The following is a 12,276-nucleotide window of genomic DNA, read 5'->3' on the forward strand; positions in this document are numbered from 1 at the left end:
AATTTAGGACTTAGTACAAAAAATAGATTATAAATAATTCTGTAGGGATTATATATTAAAATGATAGTATGTTAGATATATTGGGTTAAATAAAATATATCACTAAAATGGAAAAAACAGGAATAAAGTTCTGACATGTACTATCACATGGACAAACTTGGAAAACAATGCTAACTACAAATAAAGGTAAACACAGGCGGATAAATATTGTATGATTCCACTTGAATGAAAGAGCCGTAGAGGCAAAGTCATAAAGACAAGAAGGACTGTGGAGAGAGACGTGGAGAGTTACAGCTTAATGGCTGCCCAGTACCTATTTGGAGGGATGGAGAATTTTAGAAACAGAAAGTGGTGATGACCAATTCACACAGAGCATGTAATTCATGTCATTGAATTGTACACTTAAAATGGTACAGGAGAAAAATGTTGTTAAAAATATTTTACCACAATTAAAAACCACACCAGGGGCTCAGAGGAAATGCAAAGAACATTTCTTAAAGGTAGAGAGAGCAGCAGACAGCTGCATGATAGACAAAGGGAGGCTGGCTTCTTGCCTGTGGGGACAGTGAAATGTCCCCTGAACTCACTCTGCAGGGTGGAACCAAAGGTGTTCCCAGGTACATTCCTCAGATCTAATCAGCTGTCCCCAGAGAAAGGATCCCCAGGACAAAATTTTTCCACCGTGTTCCCATGGACAGGTCTCCGGTGGTAGCTTGCGGCCTTGTCTTTCTGTCTTAAGGCAAGGAGGACAGGCAGGAGGTAGAGTGTAACAACCAGGTTGCAGGGGAACAGGGCACTCAGCTGAGAGTTACAATGTACTTGATCTTTCCAAGAAGACCACGCAAGCTTGGAATGAGTAACTCTTATGTAATATGATTTTATATACAATACGTAAAAGAACACACACAGAGAACTTTGCTGCTAAGCCATGACGTTCAGTAGGTTAGGTTTATTAAATGCGTTTTCCACCTAGGATAATTTCAGTGTTACTATGAGTTTCTAGGGACGCAAACCCATGCAAGTGGGGGAGCACCTGTAGTATTTATCACTGCCCCCCTGAAATCTATATGTACCCAACTATGTATGTTACAGACCCCAGAGTTCCTATTGGTCTACATGTTAATGCTGTCACTCAGAGGGTCAGTAGGTGACCACTCGGTATCAACTGAGAACCACGTGGCTTCCCACCCTTGTTTTTTGCCAAACTCACTTGCTGAAAGGCTGTAGGAAAAGACCCTATGCTTGAACCTGCAGGCATTTGACTCTCTTGTACAGTTTTATCTCTTCCTAAGCCTTTTTCCACTTCCTCCCCATTCCTTTCACGGGTGTTGGTTGCTAATAACATCTCACACTCCAAACACCTTCTAAATATCTGCTTTTGAAGAACTCAACCTGTGATAAATATCTATTATCTTCTGTCAAATAATTACGTCCTGGGTACTGAAGAATTGGCAAAGAACATATAAACAATAATGCCTACCCCCATTGAACTTACATTTTAATGGAATTTCTAGGGACACTTTTGCCTCTGTGATCAGATGTATGTAGCCAGAGCAGCCCCTTCTACCTCCTTTTTGCCTCAAAGGCTATGATGGCTGGAGCTAAGGCAGCTGCTTTGTGATTACAAGGGGGACAAATAAGAGAGAAAGCTACACTGTCCAATTCAACAGCTGCAAGCGGCTACTGAGCACTTGAAGTGGCTCATCTGAATTGAGATACACTGTGAAACACAAGATTTCACAGACTTAATATTTTTTAAAATGTAAAATATCTCAGCAATCACTTGTTGTGTTTATACCAGTTAACATTATAATACCATGGATATTAGGTGAAATAAAATATATTATTAAAATTTATATGACCATTTCTTTGTATTTTTTAAAAAGGTTTTTGGTTTGAGACAGGTTCTCATTAAATTGCCCAGGTTAGCCTCGAGCTTGTGATCCTCCTGCCTTAGCCTCTCGAGTAGCTGGAATTACAGGTGAGTGCACATCCACCTCCCAGAACTTTTAAAATATGGCTAATAGAAAATTTTTAAATTATACAGGTGGCTCGCGTTATATTGTTACCAGAGAGCACTGGTCAACGAAACTCAAAGAAGACAGCTCCAGAATGTCCTGCACCACCTCTGTTCGGGCTCCGGCTCCGCGCTCTGTTCCCGCCCATTTGTTTCGGTCTCTGCGGGCAAGCTGTTGGTTCCTTGCCCCTGAACCGCACGCAAGCCTCACTAATTCAGTAGAGGGGGAGGCTGGATCAGCCTGGCCAGGCCTGCCCAACCCCGCCAAGAAGGTGGACAGCCGGACTCACAGGGAGCGGGAGAATCCCCCACCGAGGGCCGAACTGATCTCCAAGATACTTTTTATTACAAAAACCCAAGCGGAGCAAGGGCCTCCTCCAGCGAGCAGGCGAAGGGCAGCCGGGGAACACAGCTTCCCGGCGAAGCACAGCATTAAGCGGCAGCGGTAGACATTTATTTGGATAATCCTGGCCAGAGATTCCCTAGGGCTTGTGTGATCCTGGGTGGGCCGGGAACTGCAGAGGCTTTTTGTTTTTCCCCAAGAAAAAGGAAGCCGACTCTCCAGTCCCCCGGGCCTATTGGCGGATCTCCTGCCCCTCTTGAAAACTCCTCCAGATGCTAGGCGAGGCCAGACAGGGCTTCGGTCCCGCCCGCCTGCCCCCCAGGGAAGGGCCGACATGGCCCTGCAGACAGCCGGCTCACCGGGTGGCCCAGAAGCAGCCCTGGGCCCTTCAGGGGGCGTTCCGTGGTCCCGGAGGGTCTTCCCTAGGCGGCACCATGTTCTGGGAGGAGCTAGACCCAGTCCCTGTCCTCGGGGAGAGCTCAGGGTCAGGGGCAAAGGGACGAAGCCCTGTGTGGGGGACACTGATCCGCCCCACGGAGGCAGGGCCAGAGAGCTGGGGACCCATCGCAGCGCCAAACCCAGAAAGGAGCTGGAACAGAAGGGAGGAGGGGCAGTGAGGAGGAGGGGATGTAAAAAGAATGAAGATGTGTTATGAACAGGTACCAACGCCCAGTGATGAATGTAATCATATGTACTGTGAACATGTACTAATAAAAACAAAAACTAAAAGAAGCTGAGCGTGTGTGCTGGTGCACACCTGTAATCCCAGCACTGGGAGGGAGGCTGAGGCGGGAGGATCACCGCAAATTTGAGGCCAGCCTGGGCTATACAGTCAGTTCAAGGCCAGCCTGAATTACATAGTGAGTCTCAAAAACAAAACAAATCAATGAACTGTAAGAGAACAAGGTAGCCAGGCCAAGCCCTTCTTGGGTACAAACAAGGCAGACCCTGGTGGCCTCAAGACTACCATTTGGAAGTGCAATGCTGAAGGGGAATATTAATTGCGTCTGCCCCCTGGGGCATGCCTGTATGTGTTCTTTTAAAGAGCATGCTTCTTCTGGGATAAAGCAGCCTTCTGAAGAGATCCAGCTATTCTATGAGCCTTAGGCACTATGTTAATCCCAGCAGGTGAGCCATAAAACAGGAAACCATAAAGAGGCATACTGACAGGAAATGTGCTGCAAGACTCGTCTGTGAATGAAACTAGGGAAGCACAGAGCAAATACATACAGAGATGTTTCCCAGGATAGTCCCAGGTACCTGGGGAGGCTGAGGTGGGAGAATTAACTGAGCCCAAGGGTGCTAGACTAGCATGAGCAACATAGCAAAACATATAAAAGAGCAGTGGGCACATGCATACATACATGTTACACCCATGTAAAGACTTTCAAGAAGACATTATTGCTACAAGGGAGAGGAACATGGGGAATGGGGAAAGAGTCTCCCCGTTATTCTATATTCTCCCACTTTATTTTTTATCTTGAGCATGCTTTTTTTTTTTTAATTAAAGAACTCTTTTCTCCAAAAGACAAAAAAGATAAAACATTTCCAGGTGTGGTGACACACACTTGTGATTCCACTACTCTGGGAGGTTGGGGCAGGAGAATCACAAGTTTGAACCCAGTGATTTCTCCAGACCCTATCTCAAAATAAAACCTTTAAAAAAGTACAAAAACATATCTGTCCATCAGTAGCCATGGGGACCAATCCCAGGACTCCTTCACCCACCCTGCCCCGAGACACCGAACTCCACAAGTGCTCAGGTTCCTGATGGAAACGGTCCAGTGTTTGCATTTCACCTCCACACCTCCTCCCATACACATTAAGCATCCATGGATCCATATACGACCTTATGCAATGCAAATGCTATGCAAATAGTCATCATGCTGTATTGTGCAGGGAATGATTACAAGGGAAAACTCTGTACATTTTCAAGACAGACAAAAAAAGTTTTTGCAAGTATTTTCCATCTGTGGCTGGTTAAATCCATGAATGCAAATCCTGTGAATTGAAAGAGCTGGCTGTGTGTTCACAAAATGAACCACAGTAGACTTAGACTAACTGCCTTCTACGAAGAAGACAGCCAGAAGACAGTTTTTCTTCTCAGGATGATATTGTTAGGAATTGGACCTGACCAAGCTCTTGAACAGTGTCCAGCGCACACTGGTGCAAACCCACACACTCCCCTGGAGCGGAAGTGACCAGTGACCTCTCATCTCCAGGCTGGGAGCTTGTGTAATGCAGCAGCGCCAGCTGTCCACTGTCAGGTAAGTGGACAGACCAGAGTTCATCTCCTAGCTCCACAGCTCAGAGACCGACCGCTGCTTTATCGCTTATGCCCACAACTGTCCATATTAGGCGAAGAGGTATTGACCTGCCTGGGCCAGCAAAGGCTCCGTGGTGACTTCAGAGGTCAGGAACGGCAGATAGGCTAATCCAGGCACAAGATAGCAGCCTTCCACTCCCAGCTGCACTCTTGCCCCCTAACTCCTTTTTGCCGACCTCTGTGTTCCCGCCGCGCTCTGCTAAGGCAGCTCAAGGGCCACACGACACACTGGGCCATGAGCATCTCTGGGGACCTAGGCACGAAGAGGGGAAACAGTCGAATTCAGGGGCAAAGGTGTGGGGAACTCCGCTGCCTACTTACAGAACGCAGGCATACCCTTCCAAAACGACTGCAAGTCTCCTCCTATCACCAGCCCCTTTCCTGCAGGGACAGGGTCCATGAACACTTCCTGCAAGCATGTTTTTATGGCAGTGATGCACACATGGCTCCTGGTGCGTAACGGTCACCTGTGATGGCTGAGCAACCCTGGGGAGGGTGGCAGAAAGAGCCCTGCACTTTCTGGGCTGCACTGTGGGCAGCGTCCATCCCTGGGCTCCTTATCAAAGGCTCTCGGGTCTCTCTGCACAGGAGCCTCTCCTCCCAGCCAGGCCCGAGAGACCTTTGTCCCTGGTCTCCTAGCATCCATCCTTTCTGCTGCCCATCTCTCATGCTATCCCATGTTCCCACAGCCCTTCCTCATTGCACAAGCAACACTCTTTCTTAGAATGTATCTCTCTGCCTGTGTTCCCTCTAGCTGTTCCCTCAGCTCTGTAAGGCAAACTTCTGCTCAACTGTTGTTATGGTTTATATCTAGATGTCTCCCCGAAGCCTGACACACTCATAGGTGGGGAATCTGGGAGGTGACTGCTTCATGGAGGCGTGACATTCCATTAGAGCTAATGTGATGCTGGGAGGTGGAGCGTGGTTGGAGGAGGTGGGTCACGGGGGGCGTGGCTATCCCCCCTTCCTCCCTTGATCTCTCTGCTTCCTGCTGCCATGCCATGAGCTGTTTCTCCTCTCTGAGGCCCCTCTGCCATGCCACCCTGCTTTGGAGCCAGTGACTATGGACTGAAACCTCTACAAACTGTGAACCAAAATAAACCTTTCCTCCTTTAACTTGTGGGTGTTGGGTATTATGTCCCAGCAATGAGAAAGTAACTAAGACAAGCCCCACATCATTCCTCCTCTTCCAGGAAGCATTCCCAGACCCCAAGCGCAGGAGAGACAGACCCCAGTTATAGTTACGCACTTGTTTTGTATACTTCTCCAAGTCAGTCCACACACCTCTTTCATAGTACTTAGAATATTTTTTGGGGGTGGGGTACTGGGGATCAAACTCGGGACCTTGCCCTTTCGAGGCAGGCGGCAGAACCACTGAGCTAAATTCCCGGCCCCAGTACTTAGAATATTAATGATAATAACGGCTAAATGCTTACTAATCCTTTATTACCTACTAGGCAATAGTCTAGGCACTTTACAAATACTGTCTTATCTAAGCCTCACAATAAATCTATGAAGCAGGTACAATTACTACCCTCGTTTTGTAGAGAATGCTACAGAGATATGAAGTAACTTGCCCAAGGCCACAGAGCTCTTAAGAGGCTAAAAGATACCTAGATAAGTATGTGTGCCTAGCACATACTACCTGTTCAATAATTATTCATTTCATGAATTATTTAGGAAGTGAGTAAATATAGCAACAATGATACTTCTGTCTCCATTACACAAAGCTCAAGTGAGAATCACTTCTTTACCTCTTTCAGACCATCTTTCCTGGTTAAGGTAGAAGGCACGAAAAACACCTGTGGATGGATGAATGAATGAAGGAATGTAAAAGCAAAACAAGAAAGAACTCAAATTCTAGAGGGGCCACTCCCCACTCCAGCTAAAGACTTCAGCTTCCCAGCCCCTGTTTATTACCTGTTGAATGCAGAGATGGTACTCGGAATTCTCTTTAATTCCTCCAAGCTTTAAGGATTTATATAGGAAATGACCAGAGCCCACGGCAAATTCCACACCAATTTACGCACTGTAGGCCTCCTGGCTGCTTTCCCTGGTAACACCACCCAGTCGGCTGTGACACCTGAGCCAGGTGTTGGCCTATGCAGAGCCTCTATCACTCCTGAGAGAAGTAATTTGGCTTGGTCCTTGGTTTACCCCATTCTGATCCAGAGTCACATCCAGGAAAAGAATTATCCAGTACCTAATGAAAGCCTCATTAAAGAATAATTGATAATAAACAATGATAGCCAATTAGCTTGTGCAACTGGCACCAGAACCACTGCTCCCAAGACCATCTGGGTCATTCTCCTTGTCTTGTGGTGCCCCCACCAGAGACCTCGGTCCCCATCTCCCACCACAGGAGCACATGCACATGTGTGCACACACACACTCTCCATGATGGCACAAATATAGCAGCACAGCACTCAGCACACCGAGGGGCTGCTTAATGCTTGTGAGGTGCCCAAGCCCAAATCCACTCCAGATATGGCCACATCTTGGCAAAGGTCTGGGTCTGGGTGAACTGCATTCATCCCCACCCTACCCTTGCCTAATCAGGAGCTTGGCATTGTGCCTGGCACCTGACATACCTGCATTATTTGGCTTAGCATGAGCCGCCACATGTGTGCCAAGGCCCAGTATTTCTTGTTTGGCTGATACTAATCGTAAACCATTACACCAAAAGAAATGTAAATGCGATGTGTAAGCCACACAGTGCCTGTTCACATGGCAGGAGGGCCAGGTCCCCTCTGCTGTGGTTTTGCCTCACTCACAATGAGAAGCCTGAGCACTGGCCTTGTGGAGCTGGCCATTAACCACCCACAAGGGAATCCAACACAGGGCTCCCCTGGGCCATAACCACAGCAAAAGCAAAAGGTCACTGTGGAGGACACCTCTGTCTGTCCTGCACACCCATGGCCTCGGGGACCTGCTCTCTATTCAGGTCAACCAGGTGGTGCCTTGAAAGACCTGCCAAGCACAGTAGGCAGTGGCCTTGGCTTTGGCCGGCATTGCCCAGGAGCAGGCTCATCAGAAGCCCTCCTTGAGATTGTTTCAGTATTGAGCTGGAACAGAAAGGTTTTGGCCTTATGGGTTCTGTCCACCATGGACGGAAATCATCTGCAGGTGGGAAGAATAGAGCCAGCATGGAGAAGATCATCCAAGACGTGGCTGGAAGGAGAGAGGGTGGGGAGCCTGAATGCCTGCACCTCTGGCTGCCATGGGTTCATGATGCCCCTGTTCTGTTGGTTACTCGGAGCTGGCTTTCTGCAGTGTGCATCTCAGAGACCTCACACAGTCATGGCCCATCCTCAGCATTCATTTTCCAACGTGTCTTCTCCTCCTCAGAGGGAAGAGATGGGCTATTGCACATTTGAAATGTCTGTTCCTCTAAGAAAGGCATACAAATTCGTGACAAGAACACTCATACTCAGCATCGCTAACTAAAGATCTTTTCTTTCTCTTTGTATCTCAGGTGCCAGCAGTGATCTGGCAACCATGAGATGTGAGGGCTCTGCTATTTCACGTCATCGGAGCTTGTAAAATAGGGGCTGGCCAGACAAGCCAGATAACCACACAGGTAGTGAATATGTGTGTGTGTGTGTGTGTGTGTGTGTGTGTGTGTGAGAGAGAGAGAGAGAGAGAGAGAGAGAGAGAGAGAGAGAGAGGCACTGGGGAATGAAAACCAGGGGTACACTACACTGAACTACATCCCTACCCCTTTTTTATTTGCTACATGGTCTGGCTGAGTTGCCTAGGCTGCCTTCAAGATTGTGATCCTCCTGACGCAGCCCCCAAAGTACTGGGATTACAGGTATATGCTACCATGCTTAGCCCCACTAGTGATCTTTGAAAGAAGGTTATTTTCATAGTGGCCAGTCTTCAGTTCATACCTCTGACAGTGAAGAAGGTTCACCTTTAGGTCACCAAGAAAGACCTGCATTCACAAAGTGGGCCGATGACGTATCATAATAAACAGGAATTCTGAAAACCCCCTATGACAGTGCATCATGCCACTAGGCCACCTGACTTCCTTTACGGGCCTGTATGTATGCACCGGGCTGTACGTGGGACCTCTTTTAAAAGACAGCCACCGCATACAATTACTGAGAAGGATAACTCTGAAAGCTAAGCATGCCCCCTCTTCTATCTTGGAAGAGCTGCCCTGTGAACTAGGATCAATGAAGTTACAACTAGGGAGGGAGGCACTGCCCCACTCCTTCTCCCCCTTTTCCTTTCCACCCCCATGTCCCCTACCCAAGGCTGGAGCATGGAAGGTAATGGCAGAGCCTGCCTGGACAGCTCTGTGGTTGGGATGGAGGGGCTGGTCTAGTCCAGCCCTATGCAATGCTCTTCCTGTGCCCTGGACAGTCAGCATGCCCTGGGCTCCGGGGAACTGGGCAGCTGTCTCCCTAGGGCAGTGGAAAGCAGCCATATCCCACAGTAGACTCAGCAGCTCCTCCTGACCAAAACAAAAATACAACAGGCCCCATTGCCATGGAGAGTTCAAGCCTCTTGTCCTGGGATTGGCACGGACTGGAATTCCAAGGGCTCTGGCTGAGCTACCTCCCGAGAGATCTAAATACAGCACGTTCAGTCTTAACCTAAACACGCTACCTGGACCCATGCCCAGGGCTGACAGCCCCCCACAGCCAGCCGGCAGGTCTCAACCTCTCGCTGCTGGCTGGTGGTGGGCATGGCAGAGGTGTCGGGGTTGGATGCTCTGTGTCGCTGTCAGCCCTGTGGGCATGGGAGCTGCCTCAGATCAAGCAATGGGGTGGGTTAACTGTAGTGTGATCCTACGAGGAGCAGTCCATCTGGGAAGGGGTGGTGAGGTGGGGAACTCAAGTGCTCAGAGGAAGGGAAAGGAACAGGAGGACAGGACCAAGAGCCTACTTCTTAGTCAACTCATTAAAAACCAGGGGATCTTTCTGAAATATTTGCTTGCAGAGAGACACAGCTCTCCACTTACGCCTCTCTTGGGATGTAGGGCCCAAGCCCTAGAACCAAACAGACTGATTGCCTTCCAGTTGTGTGGCCTTGGAAAAATAACTGACTTCTCGGTGTCCACATCTCTAAACTGGCCCTCGGGACCACTGCAGGTGTTCAATGAGATCTTAGACATAATGTGCAGAGCACATAAAAGCTGCTTAGTAAGCAGTGGCCACTGGAGAAGAGCAGTAGAATGAGGGCAAGTCTTTGCCCCATTTCCTCAGCCTTGCCTTTGGTTTTCCTTTCTGAGAGGGGACACAAGAGGGGAGTTGCAGCCGCCACACTAAGATGGAAACCTCCAGCCAGGGGGAGCTGAGCTCGTGGAGACAAAGGAAACCTTCAGATGAGCAGAACAACACAACATTCACACCTACATCTACTAAGTGCCTTAAAAGAGCCCAGTGGCAACAGACCCAAGTCCCAAATGTCACCCTGCTGTTCTGGGGCAGGGCTGAGGATGTCTACTCAGGCTGGCTTACCTTGGTGTTCATGCACGCCTTCCCTCGCTTGTACTCTTTGTGGGAGCCACGCTTGTCCAGTTTGTACCACAGGGCTTTGGCCTTCCAGGTGGTCACCTTGGACTTGAGCTTGGAGTAGAAGTTCCTGTGGTCCAGAGGGTCTAGGTCCAGGTGGCGCGTGAGGATGTTGAAGGCCTGGAGGGTGCCTTTGCACGTGGAAGCCTGGACAAAGTTCTCAAAAACCTGCCCCGCCTGGGCCTGCTTCTCATCCTCATTCTCGCCCATGGCGGAGCGGGTTTGTGGAGCAGCGGCGGAGAGACGACAAGGAGGGTCAGCATGAATCACTGGGGATGCGTCCCACCTGCAATGGAGGTGCAGACAGGTAAGCTTGGTGGGCACCAGTGCAGGGTGGGGATGGGGGTGTGGCGAGGAAAAGGAAATGCCTGTACGATACTAAAGTGCTAATCCTGATTCTTAACACTGAACAATATGCAATCCCGTTTGCCCTTGCTGCCAATCTCTTTCCCCTGCAGCACCCACTCCTCACTCTGCCCACGAAGAACCAGAGATCGCACAAGGCTATGTGTGCCCTGGCTAGTGTCAACAGTGCCTGGTCAGCATTGCTACAAGCCCAGTGGCTCCGGAAATAGTGACAAGTGGAAGGAAAAAGCCAGAAAAAGACTGGCGACTCAGCTCCATTGAAAACCTACTGTTCTCGGTGCTACAAGCTGATTGACTAATACGCATGCACCAGCACCACGTCTCCTTCGTGCACCGACAGAGGCTCACAGCACATTCCACTCTGAGTTTCACAACCATCCCACCTGTCCTTAGACGTGACATTTTAAAGTCTTGCCTCACTGTCACCCGAGGGCAGGTGTTTCCCCTACACAGGTGCCAAAGGCAACTCCCCAAAACTTCTCTCTGCTTCTGGGCTCTGTAGGAAGCACGCATCTCCCTCCAGCAGAGGCTCAGAGGACGGAGACATGTGGGCATGGACAAAAGGAGCCAGTGCTTTCTGAGCAGGCAGGGCGCCATCTGGAACAAGTGCTCGGGCTGATGGAAGGGAAAATGCAATGGGTGTACATGCACATCATGAAAATAGCTTGCCTGGGTTTTGGCCACGAACCTCTCCCTGCACCACTCTAACCTCAGACATTTCTGAGGAAAGTCATTTAGGTTTCAAAGGAACAAAAATAAAGTAGAGCTGATTTTCCCAAGCACTAGCTATTTTTCCAGAATCCAAAGCTAGCTCAAGAAGGCCAGTGTGGGAGGGCTGAAGCTGGCCCAGCTGTCAGGGGGACTGAGGGGTCTGTAAACAGGGGGGCTCAGCAGATGAAGCTCCCCACAGGACCAGGCAAGAGAAGTTGGCAAGCACGTGGAGCATACAGCCCTTGGGATAGTGTCGTGCTTCCTAAATGAGGACAGCTGTCTAGGACACATGGGGATGGGAGGCTGGTTTTACAATACTAAAAGCAGAGAATGATGTTTATTTTGGTCTCTAATCTCTCATTCATTCATTCAGCAATAATTACTGGTGCCCTAGCAAGCGTCAGGCCTCGTTCTAGGTCCTGGGGATACAGAAATGGCCAACAGAGGTCAGGCGAGGCAGGGAGACAAGAGAGTGGATTGCAAGCCAGGAGCCAAGTGCTCAAAGACTGTTAAAAAGAGCAGGGAGCCCAGAGCAGCAGGTCCCCATAGAGCCTCAAGGAGTCCACCAAGAGCAAAATGCCAAAAAAGCTCGGGTTCTAGGAATGAGGAGGATTTCTCTATAAGACAGGAGAGTGGACATTTCGGGCCAAGGAGACACCAGACAGAAGGCAGAATCTGGAAGGGCCCAGAGCGATGGTAAATTCAAGGTGTCAGCAGTTCAGGATTCCTGAGAAGGTGTGCCAGGGATGCACAGGTACTGGGGTAGACTATGGTGTGTGCTTTCCAGGCCAGCGGGCACTGACAGCTCAAATAGGACCCTGCCCTCCCTTCTGCCTCCCTCAGGAGCTTCCAGCAGAGTGCTGGGCTGGAGGCCCAGGAGCACATACCCTTTGCTCCAGGCTTTGCTGGTTTGCACACCTGAGTCAGGCCCAGGTCCTCCAGCAGGCCCTACCTGGCTACCTGGTCCATGCCACTCAACAAGTTCCAC

General features: G+C 49.5%; 2 protein-coding genes across 27 annotated transcripts in view; both read right to left on the reverse strand.

The window, feature by feature from the left end:
* The window catches only part of LOC147827989 (CCHC-type zinc finger nucleic acid binding protein-like), a 35,988-nt gene extending 25,840 nt beyond the window's left edge, over nucleotides 1-10,148 (reverse strand). The window contains exon 1 of the mRNA XM_087211666.1: nucleotides 1-10,148. This exon is cut by the window's left edge and continues 25,840 nt beyond it. The gene's annotated coding sequence lies outside the window, so the exon portion shown is untranslated.
* The window catches only part of Mical2 (microtubule associated monooxygenase, calponin and LIM domain containing 2), a 215,014-nt gene that overhangs the window by 161,579 nt on the left and 41,159 nt on the right, over nucleotides 1-12,276 (reverse strand). For all 26 annotated transcript variants that reach the window (XR_015451444.1, XR_015451443.1, XR_015451445.1 and 23 more), the window contains one exon: nucleotides 10,158-10,497. Coding sequence is in view for 20 of the 26 variants with exons in the window: in XM_087211661.1 (XP_087067787.1) it covers nucleotides 10,158-10,421 (264 nt within the window). In the remaining 6 variants the exon portion in view is untranslated. Of the gene's footprint in view, nucleotides 1-10,157; nucleotides 10,498-12,276 lie in introns of those variants that run through there.

This window comes from Heterocephalus glaber, unplaced genomic scaffold (assembly GCF_053883595.1).
Source record: "Heterocephalus glaber isolate CG9 unplaced genomic scaffold, H.glaber_assembly_v1.0 deba00001428, whole genome shotgun sequence".
Lineage (NCBI taxonomy): Eukaryota > Metazoa > Chordata > Mammalia > Rodentia > Bathyergidae > Heterocephalus > Heterocephalus glaber.